The 25,677-nt window shown below is 32.5% G+C and overlaps 1 protein-coding gene across 3 annotated transcripts in view; it reads left to right on the forward strand.

Annotated features, from left to right (window-relative positions):
* Window positions 1-25,677, forward strand: part of LOC105208229 — a 173,139-nt gene that overhangs the window by 99,224 nt on the left and 48,238 nt on the right. For 2 of the 3 annotated variants that reach the window (XM_026135335.2, XM_026135334.2), the window contains exons 3-4: window positions 5,715-6,169; window positions 8,209-8,446. In XM_026135335.2, the coding sequence (XP_025991120.1) occupies window positions 5,715-6,169; window positions 8,209-8,446 (693 nt within the window). The remainder of the gene's footprint in view (window positions 1-5,714; window positions 6,170-8,208; window positions 8,447-25,677) is intronic. The other variant, XM_039456063.1, reaches the window with a different exon arrangement.

Here is a 25,677-nt window from a genome sequence, read left to right on the forward strand (position 1 = left end):
TGAATCGGTACTATTTCAACAATTTTATCCTGCAAATTTACGCACACATGCGCATCTATTTTTTTAGAATATTTCCAATAAATATCGCTATGTATTAACGGCATTGTTATTTCTACAAATTCGACGTAACAGAGTAATTTGTAATATTTTTAAAATAAATAGTTGTATGATCAGTGGTTTATTCGATTAATTTTTAAATACTCAGTTTTTACGTTTGTTGATATTTAACGATCTCGTACATAATTGTTTTTATTTTATTACTGCTTCGCTACGTTTTATTTAATTTCATTTGCTCATCGGATATCGTTCGGGCTACAAAAATTTTTAATTTTACAAATAAATGCATATTTCACGCAAAAAATAAAGTTAATTAATAAAAAAGGCTCAAATTATTCCGAAAGAACCGCTCGAGATGTACATTACAAAATAAGCAACCACCACAGAGAACTTCTTTCTTATTTTAGAGCTACTCGAGCTATCATCTTGGAAATTTCAAATTTTAGATTTTGCGTAAAATTAAAACGTTATAAAATATTTTGAATAAAGTCATTGTTTAAATTTATATAATTGTAATTTTATTTAACAAGTACAGTAACTCGCACAAAATGTCGTGCAATAAGAAATCATAAAAAATATATATAAAATTTTATATGCGCGCACTGAATTGGCAGCATATGTAATGTTTTTATAAATAACATTCTAAGTAATAAATATTTTATAACTCTGAGTGTAGTGTCGATTGAACAATGACAAATGTAATCGTTAAGTTTTCAATTTATTATAAATTAAAAAATATAAGTATAAAGTATTAATTTAAATTATAAAGAACCAAAATTATAAAATATCATTTATTAATAAAGTTATTGTACAAAATGTAAATGACGGTCATAATAGCACTTCTTTTATTTTTCCATTTTAAGATATTTCGTACATTACCTTTCCTGGAATCAAATTCTCTCTTTATCTTCCTACCCTTTAACTTCTCTCGACTCTGTTACATGGATGTTCATATGCATCTGCTTACAATTTATGCATACAACTCAATCGCGGTCATTGTAACCTGATGGTTAAGAGAGTTAACAAACAATAAGAAAAAAGAACAAATTTTACACTATCAATTCTATTTCTTTCCATTATGTATCATCAATCTTATATTGCTAATGTCATAAATGATATCGCGATACAAAAGTGTCGCTCGTTTCTCGTGAGATGCGCACAATGCCGCCATTTTCTAGATGAGATGGGCAACATGGGCTCTTTGAAGAAAAAGTGATGATGTAAACAGCGCGATGAATGTCTTGAGTGAAAAAGAGATTATCGCGGGCATGCTGCAATATTCTTATACGCGAGACGAAGAGAAACTAACGCGCGAAAGAGTGGTGCAAGGGGAAAGAAACAAGAAGCTACAAAATTGTTTGCCAAGGAGAGAGAGGATACCCTAGCGGGAGAGAGGACGAGACACCTAGCAGGCGAGGATCTGATTTACTCGCTGCAGGTGGATGTAGATTTCCGCCGTCGTTCCTGCTTTTAGAAACCCGACGCCTCGGAAACATGGCGTCGCAGGAAATTCTTGAAATTCAACGACGTAACTTCGGCAAATTTCACATTGCGCGACAAAAATGTAAATAATAAACCAGACGCCGTATAAATATATCCATTTAATTAAAAATTTATCAGCAATTATGTTTTGTTGATAAATTATGCAATAGATAAGTAAAAGAGCGAGACAAATCTCTTTTAGAAATTTCTCTTGAAATTGGCTTACAATTTAATAATGAAGACTTAACATATAGGTACCTAGGGTAGATTATATTCATGGACAATTAGAGAAAAATCGAAGACGCTCTTCTTATTATAATTCTCAGCTCTCGCAGATATCTTTGTTAAGATACTTCACAATTTGTATATCTTAATTGTTCTATAACTTTGCAGGACTCTCTGTGTGCGCTGGACATCAAATTTTATAGTAGTATATACACACACTTATTCACTCATATATTGACACATGCATACATAATTAGAAAAAACAAATGTCGGGTCTAAATAGATAGCCGTGAAAAGTAACTCGTAAGAAACTCTCAGAGATTCGCACAGAGAGGCAGGACGGAAAACAATATCTGACCAGTTGTCTTGTGATCGAGATAACATGTTCTCAAGAAACGTGCATACGTCATTTATCTCACAATATTATATTGCAATACGGAAACTATAAACAGTAACAAATTTAATTCTATGTCAATTAAAATTATTATTTAAATATAATATTGTTTTACGATTTATTCAAAATTAACAAGATATTTAGAAGACTTTGCAAATATTAAATCTATTAATCAATCTGATTTTATATCGGTTAAAATCATTACTTAAATATAATATTAGTTGAAAAATTATCAAGATATTTAGGAGATTAGTTTATAAATTTATAAATTCATTAAGAATTACGAATCTTATTTTTCCTTATTCGATTTCATGCAACATAAAGCTTATACTGATTTCACGCTTCACTGCAAACTCTATTTTGAACAATAATAACTGAAGGAGGCTATTATGTTCTGATTCTGTCTTTAGGAAATGAATGGTAAATGGAGCGAATGAATTTTGACCGTATCCGTGCGCGGTTCTCGATAAGAACCAGCTCAGCCTTTATCCCCTAGTCTAGAAACCGATAATGTCGGAATACATAAAGCTCGTTGTTTATGAGCCGCAAGGCAATCGTAAGGAAATAATCGGCGCAGAAACGCTGATTTAATAAATACCAAGTGCATTCAAGAAGAATAAATTTACGAAAGCAATTAAACTTATTAATAGACGATAGTATAAACTCCACATCTCATTAAACTTATATTAAAGAAGGTCGTCGATGCTAATACCCCATTTTGTTTTTGGATAATATCTCAAACAAAAGCTAAAAATTAAACTTTAAAAACATATATATATATGTTTTATATATATGTTATATATATATGTTATATATGTTATATGTTATATGTTATATATATATATATATATGTTATATATGTTATATGTTATATATATATGTATATATATATAAATTAGAGTTTTTTATTGGTTAGTATAGCAGTTATACTATTTCGTATCGTAGTAATTAATTTTTTGTAACATAATTAAAGAAAAGCTGAGAAATTAAGCCCTAAGACTGCAAAATAAACAGTAATGGCAGAATTCAGACACGGTTCCATAGTGAAAGAGTTAAGAAATTATAAAATAAATTGATAAAAAAGTAATAAAATATGTTTTCATGTAATTAAACAACAAAGTTTAATATTTATGAATTAAACAACAAAGTTTATAAGATTAAAAGGCTATAACTAAAACATAAAATATCTTTACACTGTAAATGGAGAAATGCACCGGTATATTTCCGTGAGAACAAAGTTATAGCTCCGGTAATCTCAGCTATGATAATTTTAACCTAAATACTGCCCCAATCCACGTATACAGTCTACGTATACAGTCGAAAGTTAATGTTTTCTTTTTGTCGATTTTAGCACCTTATCTTGATTCTGGTATTTTATTGGCTAACGATTTAATATTTTTAATAAGTAAGTTTTCTTTTCAGTCGTCAAGTTGACGACATCAATCCAACACGTCATCAGACCTGTCTGTTTTTATAGAAAACCGTTTCGCTTCACGCTGCACTGCGATTTTATGTTTCCAACCATATTATGATGAAAATATAAGAGAGTAAAATATGAAATAGTTTTAGAAAGCTACAAAATATGTAAAATAATCTAATATTGTCGATAATATACTCACTATTGTTTTAACTATGCAAATTTCATGCAAATTTTATTTTTGTTTTTTACAAATTCGTTTTTATATTAAAAAAAACCAAGAATGTATAAACTGTGTAGTTATTTATTTTATCTAATCAGATTATGTTTTTGTCAGTATTAATAGTGCACTGCAATGTTAAGTTTCTAAGATATATGAAGGTGCTGCTTTAGAAAGGTTAAACCAGTGTTGGTAACGTTGCTCTACTAGATAAATGTTATAGTAATTTTATTTACAAAAGAGTATGGTATGCACATATTTTTATGATATCAGCGTTATTTCAAATAACGTAACAATATTAAATAAATAGGTCAAAAATCTTATTAAATAAAAGTACAGTAAAGATAAAAGTACATTAATTCATTTTACTTAAGCACTCTTAATAAATTATTCTAAATTCGCTATATACGATATACCTCGTGAAATACCGTCCAGTGGATCTTGTGAAAGTATCAAATCCAAAGTGCGGGATAAAAGCACTCTCTGGCCAGAAACTTAGCTTATCACCCTCTGAAATCGCACGATAAAGGGAAAACCTCTTGTAGGACATTGACTTAAAAATTTGTGAGCAAGCCGCTCATGATGCTAGACACGATGAGAGCTTTCGCCAGTAAAATAGTTAACTTATCCATCGAGATGCAACGGGTGGTGCAGTCGCATGAGGTTATCAAGTTCTAGCCTGCGGAGAAAAGGCACGTATCGACCTCATAAAAGGGAAAAAAGAACGCTTTAAAGTCTCATATTGAGATGCCCTTGTCTGAATGCTGCACAAAACGCAGTGCAATATAGGTGGCCGCCCTACTCTCCAAGATGCAATATGCGTCTGGAAGAGATGGTATGTACGAAATAGTATTCCTCTTCTGTACAGTACTGCTTCACGATTACGTGAATTAATTCTATTACGTGAATTAATTCTATTTATCCTTGTCGTATATTTAACAGCAAAGAGGCATCAGAGAGAGAGAAAGAGGGGAATCTTATTTTGTATTTATATTGAGTTTATATTTTATTTATATTGAGGAACGGATATACATATAGCTGTAAAATTAGATAATGCATCAATCCGAGCTTTTTTTTTCTACGAGATTATTGGAGGCAAAGTATATAATTAATTATCAAGATATAATCAGCTTTCGACAAATTTAAAATATATAATTATTGTAATAACTTTGTAGATGTTTCTGCGATGATTTGTGTAGCAAGCAATGACATTTGGAGAGCGGAGTAAACAGTTTCTGTAAGAGAAACACAAAGGCCGGCATTTTCCCACTCGTTAAATCAAGGTGGATCACTTTATGGCGAATCAAGTTGCCTGTAGTTTCGTGCAAGCGACAACGTTAAATCTCGTTAGTTACCGGGCGTTGGAAGCTAAAAAAAAAAAGAGAACGGTGGAAAGTTAAAAAGGCGCATACGAGAAGTGTTGATATCGCGTTCGTTTTCAGGAATGAAATTCGAACGTCCAATTTAGAGAGTGTTGCCCGTACGAGTACTACTCATTCATTGTTACTCCATTCAATTCCGTGTTAAAATAGGAATCGGCTATTTTTGAGGAAAACACGTCTCTTTCTTTTTTTAAAGCATATTTAAATGTTCCAATTAATTGGCATTAGATTGTGTGTGTATTACACTGCAAAAATAGGAATGAAGAAATTTGTATTACATTTTTGAGTTATGAATTTATTAATAGGCTTGTATCAATGACGTGAGAAATGTTGCTTTTAATTATTAACTTTGCAACTTTAATAACTTATTCGGTATGTTCTGTATCAAAATGTTTAAATTGCAACAGTGATATATAACATAATTGAAAATTTTAAATTTAATTATTACGAGGAATTTTGATTGAAGAAAATTTTTATTTAACACATTTTTCTAATAAAATTAATATTGTATATTAATCAATACCGTTACTATTTTAGTTACTGGAGCATCCACGGGAGAGGCTGAGGATCCGCGGTGGAGCACGTACAGCGCTCGAAAAACTAGTCGATCCTCGTCGCCACGATCCTGGCCGTCCTCAAGTCTAGAGCACGCCGCGAGGGAGACCAGGCCCTCGAATGGCAAGCTCTTGGAAACTAGCTCTTGGAACGTAGACAGATCGAGTCCTGGAACTCGATCGGATTTGAGTTTTCTGGAAACGGTGGTCGAGAGATCCGAAGAAGACGAGGACGGGAGGAGGATGCAGGCGCCGGGGGGCAATGACACCGAGAATGCAAGGATCACTAGTCATAACCCGTCCATCTCCTCCAGGAGCAACGAAACGAGCCAGACGGATCCGTCCAATCGGATTTCCATCGAGTCATCATCCTCGCAGTCGTCGACGATTGGCTATCATCTCGTGAGGACCTCGTCGACTTCTAGAAGCTCCTATGATGTAATTCGCACCGAATCTCATATAGCTAGTAGCGATTATTTGGAAATTTGGTCGCGATTAAGACTGCAGATGTCCAGAATGTTCAGAATAATTTATCTCAAGACTAGTAATTAGATTTTCTCGTATATTTCCCTTTTTTCTTATCTTAGAATCTAATGTATTAAGTTTTTAAAATAGAACTGTAACTAGAACTAGGATAATTAGAGAGAATAATAAATTATTTAAATTATTTATTGATAATTAAGTAGATAATTAAACATTCGTAGAAGTAAAAGCTTTTTATAAAGTGCTACAATTTTTTTATAAATTTCTACAGGAACTAGATAGATGTCCTCCAACTCAAATAGATTAAACGTTACGCAAGATATTGATATTAAACAATAGTACGGATTCCTCTATACAATACCTCTCATCGATATCGATAATCTCTCACGACATAATAGTCGTAATTACTCAGCGCCGTTTCCAATATCGTAATGCGAACGATAACTATAATTTAGCGGTATTACAGTATTAGTTGCCCAAAGCGGAATTGGGCTTCCATTTAATTAACGGCTTGATATCTCGAGAATTAAAGGCTCATAATTCATTGATCATGTAAATTTTCAATCTTGCGTAGCTCAAATTAACGAGACATGCATGCAATGACAAAAGCCGCAAAGAGCTCACTTGAAAATTACTCATGCGAATATCTCTTGTCTTACATTTCAATATTCAAAACGCCATTGCAAATCATCGTACAATACACTCCAAAACTAAAGCATTGAATTAATCAAAAAACAGGGAAAATTCGAATATATGGTTTATTGTTAAAAATATTGGCAGAAATATTGGTATTATTTAAATATGTAACTTTGTAAAAAAATTATTGCAAAGCGATATATTTAGAAGCATTTTAAATTTTGTAATCTCAGTTTACAAACATTATTGATTTTTTTTCTCGATAATACTTGTTATTTAGACCACTTCCAAGTCAATCTAAAAAGTTAATAGAAAAGCTCTAGCTTCAAGATCATACATATAAAAGAAAAAAATTTTTGCACTTAACTTTGTTTCAAATAGTTTGAAAGATGAAATTTTCTCTTTAAAATGCAATTTTAGAAATAAAACTGCAATTTTTTCTCACGTAACTTGAAATAATTAATGCATTTTCGACTTTTAGTAGAAGTTTTTAATGTGCCATTAATATTAGAATTATTTAGAATTTATAAGAACATTGTCGAAAGTAATTTGTCAAAGAAGTGAAAACGTAGATTTTAAAACAGTTTTGTTTTTAATAAACTTAAAAATTATGTAAGATTCAAAATCTGTTTATTTGCACGCATACAGATACACACAGACACACATATGCGCGCCTGTGCACAAAATGTAAGTTTGATTATACAACCTCCATTAATGGTAATAGTATTCCTCGGAGAGAATGCTAATGCTTACAACACATTAGAAACTTCCACCGAAATGAGTTGAAAATGCACTGATTATTACAAGTTACAAGATAACGTGATAAAAATATAGCACCTTGATTTCTAAAAGTGCATATTAAATTGAAAATTTAAAGTTTTAAAATTATTTAAAACAGTTACAAAAAATTTTTTTGACGTCCGTAAAATTAAATTTTTGTCAATTTTTTGTAAATTAGCCAAATTAACCAAATTAATTATAATTAACTGAACAGTGATTTAAATAAAAATCATTGTTGAAAAAAATTCAAGCGTTTGAAAACTAAAACTTCAAATTTTAAAATATTTCTACATTGCTTTACGATCATTTTTCAAAATTTAAAAAGTTATATACATTTAAATTTTCGCAATTTTTCTCAATTAGATAGCTATCATATACTTTTTTTCTAGGGTGGAAACATGAAAAGTGAAAATTTCTCTGTTAACTTCAATGCTAAAAATTTTCACTTTTCACATTCTCATCCTACAGAAGAAATTATATGATTGTTGCACTAATTCGAAGCTTTAATTTTGATGCGTAAAAAATTTTATATGATGACCTTAGTATTATATTCAAACGTGGCTTTACAATTTGTGTAGAAAATGCCAACGTCCGTGACACAACTATCATTCGGGACGTTCTCCCATGGCAACTTGAAAAACACGACGTCGATGACGACATTCACGAAAAATATCACCATACCACGACGCCAGATCAGACACATCCCAGACCTCTGCGAGAAGTTTGTAGTTGGGGACCCGTCAAAGCAGGAATTTTATAGCCCGAATTATCCCGAGCAATATCCGAAAGAGCTAACTTGTGAACGAGTTTTGGAAGGTAAGTCGCATTTATATAATGAAAGCGAGAGTTTAAGCTATAAAAAATACAAATTGACAATTTGAAAAGACTCTATCTAAATATATTTAAAATTGTTCAAATAGAAGCATAACTTTTAGCCTACATCAATAATTATATTGAGAAAAAGCAGAATTTACGTTAAATTAAATAATTAATCATTACTCGTTAGCAAAATATTAATAATAATATTAATAATAAGTTCTGCTGACCCAATAAATATTTGTAATAAAAGCGTAATATATTATTTGTATCTCACTCGCGAGTTAAAAATCTGTGATTGGTTATGGAAAAGCTACAACGTTCGAATTAATCGCAGATAAATAATTTATCAGGCAATCAGCTTGTGCGTTAAACCGCGAATCTCGCATCGCTGACCGGAATATTGAGAGAGCAATCATTTTCGTAGCGGTGGTTCAATGACCAATAATCGATTTCCTACACGTACATATCGTATCTCTCTGAGAAATCGATTTTTAAGCGAGCTTCGAGGGAACTTTTACAAGATTGCTCGCGGCAAGAACACGCTAGCCAGATTTCACTTTACTGCTGCGCACCGTTCACTGATAATGCGGGGAAAAAAGGCGAGCGTGTTGGAATGGCGAACTCTTTCCGGACGAGGAAAACCTTTGATCCACGATTCTCTAGTATCCCGGGGCAAATGTTTTGAACAAACATCGTTTCCTTTCGAGTGAAATCCCAGTTAAGTAAAGAGCGTTAGATCCGACTTATCTCTTGAACGTGAATCGTATAATGGCACGATCAGGATATTATCCATATACATATGAATGTATAGTAGCATAATCCGTATCCTTTACATTTAGAGAAGGGCGTAGTCCGTCCCATATGCTAATTTATAAGCTACTCATTTCTCACAATAGAGATGCTAATAAAATTTTAATTACTGGTCACTTATCGGTAATCCCTTCTCATTGCTTTTGATGAATTAAAATTTAGAGATATATTCGTACATTACTTTATCATAATTGGTGTACGTAAAATAAGCTTTAATTTTCGAAAAAAATTTGTAATAAAAAGTTTGTAATACAGCTGTTTGAAACAATTACTGTAATCGGGGATTTGCAAAGGTAGTAGACAATGCATGATTTCATTTAAAAGCACCGCAAAAAGAGACAGTTTTATCAAAATAAATATATTGTTGTGTAATTTTCATGAATTGGATTGAAAAGCGAAACGGTAAACTTCAATATCCAATTGTAAATCCAATTGTCCTTTGAAAGTTCTACGAAAACTTATCGAAAAATGTCGAGACGTGTACACATTTCGACGAATGTGTACACAATTTCTTTTATTCTCCATGACGCACATTTTATAATAATCTCATTTAGTTTATCAGAAATAATAACAAGAGCATGAATTTTACAACGTAAAATAATATCGCTTGGAATAGTCTTCTAAATAGATAAATTTTGGCGCATCTTGAAAAAATTCTGGTGTTATTGTGGAATAATGGCGAACATGACTGCCGAAACTATCTTCATTCATATTTATCCTATACCGTGAAACTTCGCAGAAGTACTATATGTTTCTACCTCGTTTCATATGTATAAGTTTAATGCAACTTCGTAGCTTGAACATGACTGAACTTTCTGGAGGAGTAGGAGAGGCCTCGAGTGATTGATACATCCCGGTGGTTCGGTTCGTTGGCTAAGGATACCGCGAGAAGATAGTAAATTTTCCCAGACTGGCCCACAAAAGAGTCGAGCTGCAAAGCGGAAGAAACGCAGAATGGACTCCTTTATTCCGACGACCACGGTTTTCACTTTAATCGGAGTAGCGCCATTTTTAGTGATAGATGGGGTTCGACGAAACTTAATTAATAGACCACCGCTGCACCGCATTGTACTTTGAGAAGTTTACAATGAACATTATGGCCGGTATTTATAATCGATTCTCACTTCATGACCATCATTAAGTAATGTCTTGAGATGCTAATACGGCTGATTAGTTGATAACGTCTTAAGATAATACTTAAAATGGTCTTAAATATAAAAATCGATCATGAAAAGCAGACCTATGTTACGTTTTTTAACTGCCAATAATTGATATTATATCGAATGATAATATCAAAAAGTGATTCTTTATTCTTTATTTCGTATTTGTTTATTTGTTGTACTTGATGAAACAATCAATAAACAAAAGATTAATTATAAAAATATTTATTTATTATGCATCATTATTTTTCGTTTCAAGAAAAATAATGCACAACAAACAATTTTTCATTTTACGCTTGTGCACATTCAAACGTAGTCACGCGAGACGATTGTAGGTAGAAAGTCAAAAAAGAGAAAAAAATTAGCGAACGTTCGGTGAAATCATAAATCTTCGTGAATCCAACCACTCTCCTTGTCGGTGGCTGCACGAAAGCAATATCTCGATAACGAATCGATGTATCTACGAACGACCGTAGAAGCTGCTCCTAGTCGTTCAGACGAAAAATGTCTCCCCGTTTCGAGTTGCTCACTCGTGCAAGATTCAAAGGATTCAGGAGCTTTACTTTTTTTTCAAATTACACCAATTAAATCGACTTTATATCTAAAAAAAAAACTTTAGTGTAACATCATTTATATCGCATAAATTGATTACACATTTAATTATTATTGCAAATTCTATATATATTTCTTTATTTATATGTTATACGTTTAATTGAGTGTGAATACATGGAAGACGTCACTAATCTTTTATGTACGAAAAAAACATTTGAAATTAAATTCTATTACTTTATAAAAGTTTTAAAATTATAAAAATTTTATCTTTTTATTCAGAAATAAATCAATCGATGATATCAAATGAGTAGATATAGGGAATTGTTTATAGAGTTCGTAATTTAATTTTCGCAGAGATTTGTCGATCTCTCTTTTAATCTGGGACCTCGAGATACGTTGGATTAGGCAATGGCGACAGCTGGCTCTTGTTTGAATTTGAGTCAGGGTCGACGAGCCTCGTTCGTGAGTTATCGTGAGTCTTCTTCGCGTGTACTAAAATAGCGACCACGATGATTATGGTCCTCGACCAAATCTTGCAGACTCCGAAGCGTAGACGTGTGTAGAGTATAATTGCTTCCACGTAAAATCGTGAAATTCATATGAAACAATGTAATAAAACAACGAATATATTAATCTCTGTAAATATCAGTAATATTTCGACGAATTGACATATCGTTTAGTATATTATTTTCAAAGATCTATAACAGATTCGTTTTTCTGTAACTTTTAAATTTAATTGAATTGAATTTTCGAAATATGGGAAACAACTATAAATGTTGTTTTAAGAAAATATATATAGTAGTATATATCCACGAATTTAATTATGTTTCTCATTAATGTTAAAACAAAAATTGGCCATTTTAGATTACTTTTAAATGTAGTTATTGCAAAATAGAATTTATGTAATATTAAAAAAATTTTTTATGCAATTTTTCTTCTACGACCTACATCATATATTTGGATCTACATTGAGTTGTCTCTAAACTCAACTCTTTGTCGCGCCGTTTTAGGCTCGCTGTAACAAGAAATTGTAATTGGCTTTGGCAAAGGGACTAGTTTGTCATTGCATAATGATGATTGCATAACTGTGATTGCAGTCGGAGAAGTAACTATAGCATGTTAAGCTTCCTATGTAAATTACGTCACGTAATTATCTCAATGTCGATGTGGGCTGGAGTGAAGGAAGTTTCACCCTAATGACAACCACTTCCACCGTATTATTTGATATTCATTATCAACAATTTAATTATGGGTAAACAATAATTCGAACATATTGACTTTAGTAAGAAATTATTGTTGTAATTAAATGTCTAGAGATAGTCAACTTAATCTGCAAAAACCTCTTGCAACCGCTACAGCTATTATACTAATTAGCACAATGTTACATGTTATTTTCGATAATTTGCGTGAATATTCACGTTTTATGATATTTTATTGCAACATAAAACTGAATAATTCACGTTTTTAATTAATTATTAATACAATAATGTATGAATTGAGAATTATGAATGATTATTTAACTCACAAATGATGCACCTAAATAAATAAAACATAAATTTATGTATCATTTAACGATGTTTCGGTAATTATTGCGTAATCATTGTACGCAATGCATAACGCAAATTTGTCAGATTTCGAGAGACTTAATCTGAGCTAAAAATAACGCAAATATCTATTTTAATATAAAATTTCTTCTCAGCTTATAACTATGACTAGTTTTGTCATGTATTGTTCAGCGTGTTTAGGTTTTTCCGAATTGAATGCTAAGCTATTTTGTTTTCTTCTATAACAAAATGTTGCATACTGCTATTGAATCAATTATTCAGTCACATGATAAATGTTAAACCTCTTAGTTAATTAATGAACTTGACAAACTTTAATCTAGACACCAAAATATCTCTGTAGCATCTCAAGTCACGTTCCTGGAATTTCCAAAATATATGGAGACTCGTGCATCGTCTGGCAATCCGCGGTCGTCACTTGGCAGGTTATCAGTATGAAACTTCTACGGAATCTTGAGAAGGATCTTTGCTACCGTCGCTACGTGTCCTACTCAAACATTTCTTCAGCTTATAATTTGTTTGAATAGTATAATACGGTTTACATAATTTTTTAACAGTTGACGAAATGCGTGTATATTGAGTTTTTAAAATTTTAATTAATCTTTGTTTTGAGTAAACATTTTTACGCTGTCTTACAATTGATACAATGTTTTGATTTGCGTAATTGAGTACATCGGGAATATATATGGCATGAACTTGTATGCAAGAAATTTTGTGACAAAGAAAAAGATATTTTGTAGATTTTTACTATCTTGGAATATTTTAATTCTTTTAATTAATTGGACTGATAAATAAAAGATTATTATTATATAGGTACAGACATGTAATTTTTTTCTTTGTACCATATCTTTATCACTTAAATCGTTAATTTAAATTTGACGTTAGTAAAACAGGATCGTTCAAATACTATAATTTGCCGTTTGTTAAGATATCTTGTTAGGAGGAGCACGTACGATGTACGTGCATTATTATTATTTTGTTAGTATTGGGAGCAATTACTATTATATTGATTGCTCGACCTCAAAATGAGATGTCTTCAATAACAATTGTCGGATGTGCTGGAGAAATTCTAATTTGATCAAGTACCCAATTCAAGAGAATGAGGTAAATGTAATGGAAAATCGGATAGAATAAATCGCATAGAATAAAATGTCTCATTAAACTTCATATCTCGTTTGCAAAATTTGTTTCAAGATTTTTTAAAATTATTTAACATTCTTAATAATTAATTTTATAATAACTTTATTTCATATTCCTAATGTCATGTAAAATTAAAGTTACATTTACTCGTAAGATTAATTGGCAATTAATGCTTCGGAAAGAATCCGTTTATAAGAGCTTGAAAATATTTATTATACTCAACGTATATATTAATTTTCGCAGTGTTTCAATTTGCAACTTCTGTTTTCTTTTTAAATTCGCAGCATCTTGTTGCACCCTTTATCACGTACGAGAGAAGTGCAACAGCTGCACGGCTGTGGCGGCAGTTGCGGCTCCCCTCTACGATGTTGTAAAATGACTCCAACCACAAAGGGTTCGTTATCTCAATGACTGTCGCAAACGATGCCCACTCACGACGCTCACTCGTGACAGCGTCATACGATCCTCTTATCGTAGTGCAAACCCTCGAGCGCACCATTTCGAATTCCAGTCCGACTACAACGGGCGAATGAGCGAACATCGATATTTTTGCGGTTTCGAAGCGGATGAATAATTCGCCGCGAATATTTCTAGTTGTGCACTACCGCGGTACGCCAGACGAGACAGCTTGACACGGAAATCCGTCCGGGAGGTCCGCGAATCGCGAGGATGTGGCGGATTGCAATTGCGATTACGCAAACTTACCGTCGTCCCGGAATCTGGCGTGATCGATCGGAGTGACGGCCCGGTGTCCGTGTTTGACGTATCGTAGATACTATCGAGCGTCGCAATTGCTTCGGTTGCCGCTGTGTTGACTGCGTCCGATGATATTGAACAGATATGTAAATCGACGTCCGCACTGTAAACGAAAGCAACGGCAAGAGATTGAAAGATACGCCGCTGCAATAATATTTCCGTGGTGAACGAGAAGCCGAGAGTGGAAGACAAATCAATTTGCACGCACGTCGTTCTGTCACACCTCACCTTTTGCCTTTCTTTTAGAGAAAAAGCAACATTTCTCATATATCCTCATCTTTCAGATTTATTAATTACTATTGCCATGTAAGAAAATACCTAATTAGTTTCCGGTTTTTTTTTTAATACGCACTATTAATATCGAAAACATGAAGCCGTGGTCGATGTTACGTTCAATTTTCAACGCGATATCTGGATTGCGCGAACTTTATACACATTTATTTCTTAAACTGACGGTGTCGCTGTGTGGAAACATCGATGCCCCGACCATATTCCAGTTGAAACGTCGGATTAGAGTCAACAAAAATAAATATAATAAAAAAACATTAATCCTGAAGCTTACTTATATTTATACGCTAGATTTCGGACAGAAAAGTTGAAAAAACATTTATCGATATGTACATACATATATAACGGCGTTTGGTATGTTTACCTCGAGATATTTATTTTGCAAACAACTCTAAAAATGATATACCGGTATGTTCGAAAATATGAAGTCATCGTGGAAAATTACACCGTGGATGAAAAGAGGAGCTCCGATAGCTCATCCAATAGTGATTTTTATAATATTAAAAATGTTACATGCATCCGTTACTCTTTAAAAATATACGCAGATAAAATAATATACAGATCTATCAGACTAATCGATTAAACGTAATCATTTAAACGTCCTCCGTCAATACTGCACGTATGCACGCATGTCCTTTTTCCCGTTTAAATATTTTATCATACGAAACAATATTTTCTACCATAAATGTCACGGAGCATGGTACACACCATGTACAGGAATAGTGCTTGTAAATATCGTAAAATATTCCACGCGTATGTACGGGTGACTGATTTTTCAATCAATGGTTGTTTGAGTAGCTATGTTCCAGGAAGAAAATATTCAGCCTTCACTAAAAAATATAAAATATTTTTAATTGTAGTAAATTACAGGATAAATCAATCAGCAATGATCAATCATACGAAAAGGGGCAGGTAGATATTTGAGATACTTTGTCAATAAATCATATTTTACATTATTGATTTAATCCGATAAAAAGATTTTCGCACGCTCACAGTTAAAAGTGCCCTACAGTCGCTGATTAATTTGAATTAATACAGTAGATTATAATGTATGTCATGCGTTTTATTTTTAGACATTTGTTACAATTGTCTGAAATTCATTTAATTTTCCTTAAAGCATATTATTAACCATAAAATCTAAGGGGTCTCAGTTTTATACCTCTGACCGAGATATTATTTTTCGAAACAAATTCTTTACGTCACGAAAAGTAACTTTTTTAGGGAGGGAGGTAATAGGTATTTATTGGCATCGTTAATATTAATTCAGTTATTAATTTAATTTTAATTCTAATATTACAATTCTGTTGTTAAACTTATAATTGTGTTTCAAGTTTGAAAATTTATTCATCGCGCAATTTGATATACCTGTATGATATATGGCATTATGAATAATTCTTATAAGGCTAAATTTGGCTATTGTAACAAGATACGTTAATTTAGGCTTAATTTGACTGGACCAGGTTTTTAAATGTAAGCATTTTATTCAGAATCTGATGCAATGGTGCATTTCATTTCTAATTACGGATTAGATTCAGTATGTTATGCGAGCCTTACTTGAAGTACGGAAACCAAATTGTTTGAAGACTGGTCCCGAACCAGAGGCTTAATCAAAGTCATGCTTGGACATTTTACATAATTATTTTGATGATTCAACATAAAATTATTTTCTGATCTGTATCTAGCTAAATTTTTAAATACAATAGAATTGTTCTTTCCGTATATGATTCTAAACCGACTATTTAGAAAGACTCTCATGGCAAGATACTCTTGGTGGTTTGCTATTGCCTGCCGAGAGATAGTGATCGAATTAAATTCCAATATTACCGATCGAATTAAAACCCAGCACGAAAAGCAAATGTACATCTCTCTGCGCCACTACTGCTCACGTATCCTCAATAGCTCGAATTTACCGTTATCGCGTGTAACTTTTTATTTTCACCTTTTTCTATCTTTTTTAACGACGTATTTTTATCTCATTACATGTACGTATCGTTCCACTAAATGCCACTTTCGTCAAAGTATATTACATAGAGAGGTTCGCAGGATTAATATTGCGTTCAGTTTTGTTTTTAATTAGTTTTTAGTATTGAAATAACCATATCAGTTGAAATTACTATTTGTACTTAATTTTCTAGAATTCTCAATAGTAACTTTATTTAAATAACAGGTCTGTTTTTTTTATAATGGAACGAGTGTACTTTCTGTACTTAAAATGAAATAGCCTATTTTCCACTTATTAATTGTATTTAAAATGAAATAAATATATATTTGAAATTTGGCATAAACAAAAAAAGAAATTCTAATGCACTTAAAAAAATAATCTTGCAAGTACAGCCACAACTTTTTGTCTGCAAAAAAATTAACTGAGGTAGATAAACGATTAGAAATATTGTGATATTGCATATGTTTGACACTCATTCAATCTAAAAAACAGAAACAGAATTTATATCTAAACTGTTTTTGAAATTAAAAAAAGAATTTGTTTGTGGCGCCTGTTCAATCATACTTATTATAAAATTCGACTATATAATTGGCAATAAGATCTAAATTTTCTAGAAAACGTTGTTAAATTTTACTGCTATAGATTTTATATGTGACAAACAATTTTTTTTAACAGATACAAAAAATAGCGAGAAATCTAACTACGCAGCAAAATATTTTTTTGAGTGTGCAATTTTAACGTAAATGCGGCAATAAAAAACAAATTTATTAATAATTAAATGAAGAGTATTTTAAAAAACATTGTTTCTATCTTTTTAGAACGTACACAGTATAAAGTACACAGAATACCAAAAGTTTTGACCGATAAAAATTTTTTGTAGATACACATATATTTATTTTATCGTTTTGATAATAATTGCATAACATCAGTTACAAGCATTATTTTGCAAAATTTTTATTGTTAAAATGGTCACTTTTGAAAGAATGTCTTTTGAGCTCTTATATTTAATATATTTCTTGAAAAATAAAATTAATTTCAAATAGTTTCAATACGTCTCGTATAAGTTAGAAAATATTATAAAACAATTAACTATTCGTAAATGTAGCATAATTCAAATATATAATTCAATGATCAGGTAACACAAGACTGAAATTCCAACAGATCGCGACTGAGTAAGGACAAATATCGCGGAAACTATCAAGAAACTTGCAAACTGTCCAGTACCGTCTTAACGGAATTCCTAGTTCCTCCGATTATCTTCTTGAGGTTGGAGTACGTCATAGTACTCTCTCAACCCTCAGTAAACCTATCATCTAACTAGTTGAAGTGGTAGACAGCCTCTAGGCATTCCCAGTTAAATCATTTGCTATTGAATCTCGCGCCACTGACTAGTTGATGGTTAATGTCAGTTGCATCAGTCACGTCAAGACTTGCAAAATGAAAGATTGCTGGTTTGAATATCTACCCAGAGTTGCAATATGAACTCATTTTACCTGTTCACTTCAAGGGTTCTCTATCATAACAATTTGTGATAGAAAGCCGGATCTACAAATTGAGTGCATATTACGTGTAAACAATTACAGCAATCAATAAGAATCAGATATTATTTAACTACAATTAAATGAATGAAATTTTCGCTAAGAGCGCACTACGAGCGATTGATATGTGTATTGTGTTATATAAAAAACATAATTTTATAATGAAACAATATAATAACACGACGATATCTTTGTGTATTATTCACCGGAAGATTCAAGATTCATCGCTTTAAATTTATTTTATGTTGTATATTCTTCTCATAAAGTCTATTTTCAATATCTTGTTACGTATTCAATAGCTCTTAGTTCCTTTGATTTTTATAGTTGGATTTATCTTAGTAAAGATTACTTTACTCAGTTAGATAACACCGATTCAGATTAGGTAATACCGATTATAAAGAAGAAATGAATGGCGATCGTTATCAACAACTTGCTAATTGCTTATTCCCGTAATTTGATTGTCTGTTATTACTTACGGATTAAGCATGACTGGAATCCGTAGACAACATTGTTTCGAGTTTACAGAGAGTGGAGATGGGATTACCGTAACTGTCGAAAGTTTTCACTCGGAACCGCAACTTCAAACGTAGCGAGAGAGAATCTTCCATATTGCAGTACATAGAAAATACTCTAGAGAATAAACTCTTCCCTCTTCTCTGCAAATTTATTGATTAATTTGGTCACGCGAGCTTGTTATTTATGTTAACTTCATAAGTAATTTGCAAGTTTTGCGTGGTTTGCATGCGTTTAACAGGGTAAAGCTACGCATCCTTTTCAGGATGTAATTCCTTTCCTTAGAACATATACTACTGGAAGGAGCATAAGCTTGAAAAGTTGACGCAGAGAAGATTGACAAGGATGGATATATAATGCGCCTAATTGACAATGCGCATCAAAACAAATCAAACCGATGCTACTATTGTTTTTCATCACCCCGCAATTCTCGCGCATATCAACGCTTTCTTTTGTCGGAGCATGTGCATTGCCGACTAGGCGCATTCTATATCTATCCTTGTCAATCTTCTGCGCATTGTATGTATCTTCATCCTTGTCAATCTCCTTTGCGTCAACTCGAATGTACAGGGATTATAAGCCTATACTCCTTCCAGTAGTATATGTTCGAAATTTCTTTCTATATAGCGCGTAAAATACCAACAAAAATTACATTCCTTATGTTAAGTTCAAATCATTTATCTATTGACCTAAATTTTAAAAACTACCTATTTATTTCGTAATATTGTACTACATTTTGTAATACATTTTATATATTATATTTTATAAATTACATACCGTAATAAGAAGTTTTTTGTATTTATAGCGATGTTTCTATTTTAAAAATGTTCTTATATATTTCATATATTTCGATTTGATGAATTATATAAATTCAAAAGATCAGAAGTTGGGAGTGTCGATTTTATATAAACATGTCGAAATTCGTATCTAGATATTGAACTCGGCGCTCGCTTGCTACATATTTATTTTGCGCATCTATTTTAATAAAAACTAATATAACATTTTTTGTGTTTACATCTACGTTCTTGAAACGTTTTTATATAAATTTAATATTTCGGTTTAGTGAGTTGTATAAATTTGAAAGTCCAGGAGAGCATCGCCGCGTCGATTCCATGTAAACATGTCGAAATTCGTATCTAGCTTCGTGCTCGACGCTCGCTTCCTACAAAATATCGCGACATATTTCGACGTTCTTACGTTTCCCTATATCGTGCTTTTGGAGATGTCCTTTTCATGTAATATCTTATGACACGGCACGAGTAAATATTGGTCTTCCATTAGTTCTACCCTGTACAACAGTAGAAGTGTCTACTCGCTAAGGCAAGCCCATTTCCTAATTACGAACTTGTATACGGGATTCTATTATACAATTTACGACGAGCGTCAGCCAGTACATTGTTCGATACTCAAAAGTGTCTACCATCCCTTATGAAAGTGAGTTATTAATTATCATTCTCCACGTGACAAATAAAATCTCGTCAAAATCTTAACGAGATAAATTTCGTGAACATATAATTAATATTCTTCCTAGAATCTGTGTTAAATATCTCTTAGCTGTCTTTACATACAAATAAATTGCACATACATACATTTATATCCCATTATTAAACGCTTAAATAAGTGAAGAATTTCTAACAGGTTTCTAAATTTCAAAATTTATTATTATAAATTTGGGAAGTTTTCGCAACTTTCAATGAAAGTTAAACTAGACATCAAATTTGGAATTCAAGATAATTGAGAGAGGGACAAAGAGAGAGAGAGAGAAAGAGCCCGCATCATATCATTGTGGAATGAACGATCCTTTTCACAGTATCTCCTCACCCGGATTTAACTCTCTATATTAAGATACTGCATCTCTACGATTCAAAATGAGCTGTTCCTGGATTTCTAGAGGAAGGAACGAATGACTACATTTTTGATCGCTCTTTGGTCTGGTATGATTATGTGAGAGCGTATCATTATAAAGTGCGGGCAGGTCCAACTCTTTTAAGCGTGTCTAGATAACCGGGCACGTTAATGAGATCATGGCCGGTTGAAGACTAAATGAGGGTGCGGTTCTCGGATAGAATTCCGGCGAGATCGAAGCAATCTCATCACGGTTGTAAGATCCCCGCAACCGTGAACCGAGCAAAGAATCCGGTGCTGCTTTTCTGAAAAGAGATCAGAGTTCGTTAAACAAGTGCGCCTGGTCGCCCTCGTTATTACATCGTAACGAGATGGAGAACCCGCAATCACGCGCGCGACTCCCTCTTTCAATTAATCCCTCGACATCTTAATTCAACTCCTCTCCGATGCCCATCCCAGGCGCACACTGGCCACGAATTTCAATTGGCGATAATAAGGGCCTGATCTCACTAAGAGAATACTGCAGCTGTTCTATTGTTTTAAATGGATTCGCTGCGGTGCCAATCTGCGAAAGCTCGATTTTCACTTGAAGGGAATTAGAGAAATTTCGGTTCAAGTATTTTTCCATAAGTGGCTATGCAGTCCAGCTTTTAAAAGTCGACTCTCCGACTGTGCCGTCGCGCGAGTACATTGAAAACCATTTGCAAACATCAACAGAGGAATATGCATTTTTAGCATTGGAAGTCTCTTTGCGCAAAAGAGAGAATAAATAAGATTCTTGTTTTTATTAAATTCTTATTTCATTTCATCAACTTGGCACAAAAAAATTAAAAGTTATGAAAAGAATAAAAGAGGAAGATAATTATCTTTATATTAATTTTATCAGTAGTTTATTTCCAAGAGCTTCCATTGTTGTTTCTAGAAATTGCAGTGGCTAGCGCTCGTCTCTAGTTTATGATTTCCGTTTGTCTTCGCGGATCGAAAGACAATCTCTGACATAGCAAACACGATCGTGAGATTGACATAAATAAACTTTACTCAATCGAGGCAATTCTTCGCCATTTCTCTTGGCTTTCTGAGATTCACAGAGACCGCGCTGTCGTAGCCTCAACTCGTACATTCTGCGGACTGCAGTCGAAGTTCATAGAAGTTAGCAGTAAACGACTGAAGTTACGGGCGACACTTCGTTAAGATCGATCGGAAAGTTTGGTCGTGACGCCAAGTTAACCTGTTGGTTCGCAGTTATACATCTGGAGAACCTTTCTTTACGAACGTTGGTCCTTCTCGTATTCTTCTTATTCTCCTTTTCTGCCAGTCTTGTTACCTGTAACCTCCAATTCGTCGTAGCTGTTCGTAAGTCCAATTTAAACCGTGCCGACGACAGCACAGTTTTTCCACCCAACTGCTGTTTTTTCTACCTTTCCGACGAAGAAACATAATAAGAAGTTTCACCGCGTTTCATGAACGAAACTTACATCGTTTCTCATTAAATGCCTTGGTAAAAAAGCATACAGCTGTTATTGGTATTACGTGCTTATAAACTTTGTTTATAAACTTTTTATTGTAATATTTTTGATATATCGAAAACGTGTAACAAGAGTACAATTTCGAGATTTAGACGGTTCAATTTATAGAGTCTTAGAAGTGGGAAACATTCATTTCAAATGTATGTGCAAAATAATTTTTTTTATAATACAATTTAAACTTTATATATTTTACATATTTTCTTAAATATGTATACACATTATGAGTGTTTCTTTTATAAACTACCCGCTATACTATACTTACATCATGACTGATAATTTATCACTGACAATAGATGACTTATTTTTTCAGTAGATAAAATTTACGAACAAAAGTCTGTTAAATTCGTATATTCATATTAGAATAAATAAAACTGACAAATGTATAACATTTAACGATTTAGAAATTAACAAACTTCTTAAGAAAGGCCTTTGTCTATACAGTGTAAAACTGTCGAAATCTCCCTATTTCACCTAAAAATTTCATTATTCTACTTGTACATTCTATATGAGATTATTTCAGAACTATGTAATATTGCCATGATGCTTTATTACACTTGAAATGTTAGACACAATAAAAATATTATTTATATCCATAAAATTGTGATATTATATTATAATATTATTTGTACATACATGAAGAAAAAATCAAGATTAATTCAGAATAATAATGTTAGCTATTTTTCGCCTAGCCATATATAAGAGTAATGAAAATTATAGTAGGGTAGAGGGTAGTTTAAGTAAAATGAGATTTCCTAATATGAAATAGCTAGCCGTTTTGTATTAGGCACCTTTACTCTGTTCTGGAAGTGATATATATATAGTTGTCCCAATTTTAGAACATGTAGCCGCTATATGGATGTTAAAACTATAATCTAACTGTAATATCACTGTATTATTACATGATGATAGCATGCTATCAAACATGTAATAGAATCTCACATGTAGTTTACATGTAGTTCACAACGCAAACAAATTGGTGGCAGAAACAGAGTAGCTTTACATGTAGTTTAGCAGTTTGATGCAAATTGGCGGCAGAAATCGAGCAGAATCTTTCACCAATTTGCCATTAGATTAGCTTAGGTTATATCGGCAAACTCTGCCGGAAGAACACGAGCTTAACACGAGCGCAGTTGCTGCTAATCGGCTGGGATATTACAGATATTTCGCTGATGGGAATATAAATAATATACACACGGTAAGAACAATTACACTGCACATTTAGCATAGATACGCAATTAAAAAGTAATTTTCCGTTGAACTGTCAAAATAATTATGTAGAAAGTTCAATTAAGATGATATTGCTGCAAAACGTTTCGATATTCTAATAGCTAGTTAAAGCATATAATATAATTATTGTATTTTACCAACATAATTATTTTCAGATCTATGTAGTATGAAATACATTCAGATGTATTTCAGCAAAATTGTTCTTTTCGTGCACAAGATAAGCCACAATAACACGCACTTTATTTTATGTGTAAAAAAATCTTAGCGAGTTACTGCTGATATATATATTCTATTATTGTAATCGAACCAAACTTTCAATGCTGTGCCATGCAACTGAATCTCATAGATCACTCAATCATATTATTTGTTCTGCAGACTACATTAGAGATATAATAATCCATTGGTTGTAGTAATTAACTTTGAGGATAATCTAACTAAATGTTATTTATCATGAGAACTACGATTGTAGTAAAACTAATTAAATAGGTATATTTTAACAGCCGTATTTAATGTAATATGTATATAACTTAAATTTACATACTTTTTTTTAAACATAGAAAATATTGTCGTAACAATTATTTTTTTTGTGTTCTTCTGTAATTCTATTTGGAACTAGATTGAAAATAAATAGCCTAGGTTTTGGTCATTCTAACGGTCTCAATAGATTAGAATAATAGATTTGTAAGATTTACGTTTTCTTCGTTCTTGTTTGTAGACTAAATAAAGTATTACGAAATTCCTAGTTTCCTAATTCATATTACGACGTTGTCAAGATCGCGATTTTGGCTATCATGATGTAAATAATTATTTTTTTACAGAATGGGAAATAATCAAAAGAGAATAGGAAAAATGGTATTCGAATTTTGTAATCGTATTTGTTAAAAAGTATAACTTTGTAAAATAAGACTAAATGAAGTAGAAAGGAAACCATCACATTTCTATAAAAAATATTTTAACGATTTTATTGAAATAAAATTTTACGTGGAATGGAATGAACTAGTACAGACTCCGTGAACGGTAAAAAAAATTACTAAAAAAATTTTAATAACTAGTTGTACGATTTAGGAGATCCGTTTCCTAAATTGCACCACACTTTGCGGGCTTATTAAAATTCCTTACGTAAAAAATTACAACTATGCAAAAGATTATTTAAAAAATTACACAAAAAAAGGAAAATATTATATTTTATTATGTACAGAACTTAAAAGTATTCTTTACAATTTCTGAGTTATTAACTTATAACATAAAAAGTGGTGCGATTTAAGCAACCTTATTATAAAATGTTTCGTATGTCTAAAGTTAGCTTCTTATCTTGATAGAATCGTCTCGAACGCGGATCGATAGCAAATCCTTTATGTGTGTATGTACTACAATATAATGTATTCTTTTCTTATTTGACTGTTGCTGATATGGTTATTCCGGTGCTCGTGAATCGTCTGGATGAAAGACGAGACGGGGGCAGAAAGAACGATAGTGAAGGAAAAAAAAAATTGTCGCTCCGAGCTTGAAGTAGAGGAAGCATTTCCATGATGTCGGAAAGAGGCGGATAGTGGGCATGGGGGTAAGAGTCGTGGCTATGTTCCAAAGTGGGGCAGCAAATCAAGTTATCAACCACTCAGGAGGTAAGGGGCCATCAAAGAACCGTTTAATGCGATCGCGCGTAAATCAGGTCCAGGCGAAGCTGCCTGCCGTCTCCGTGTTTCGTTGAACAGCGAAATACTCTAAGACCGAGAGTGCCATCATGCCGCTGCATCAGAGGCCATTAATTGCGGTCACGCGGTACGCGCTTGTCCTTGAACACGGGGCGACATTAACGACCGCCCGCAGAACATTCCACCTATTCCTGGTCGCCAATTAACGCCGCCAAAATCGTCGAATAAAACCACATTAATTTCGATTTCTCATAAACAACTTTATTTATTTTACAGGATAAGTTTTTACGAAGAGCACGCATGTAGCTTTCTGTTTTTTGAAGGAGAGCTTTAATCCGAGAGGAGGAGACTCCAAAGTTCATATATTTTCTTGCATTAATCTAGATGAAATTAAGAATTTCACGAAATTCAGAATTTCTTTACACTTTAACAAATTATATTTTTTTTTTTACTTTATAAGTTGCAAAGTGTTAGAATAATTGAACTGACACTATTTTTATGTAATCAAAATCCTATTAAATGTAATTTTAAACTATCAAAATTTTAACGATAAAAACTATATTAAATTTGAATTAGCATTTGCACTGCAAATTCATCCATAGTAGCACTCCTGAGTTAAAATTATAAAATAATTAATTTTGTTATTGAGGATAGTCAGCAACAATCTGTCTTATCTTTTAGAAGGAATTACATCATTTATTACATTTTATTACAATA

This window comes from Solenopsis invicta, chromosome 12 (genome assembly GCF_016802725.1).
Source record: "Solenopsis invicta isolate M01_SB chromosome 12, UNIL_Sinv_3.0, whole genome shotgun sequence".
NCBI lineage: Eukaryota > Metazoa > Arthropoda > Insecta > Hymenoptera > Formicidae > Solenopsis > Solenopsis invicta.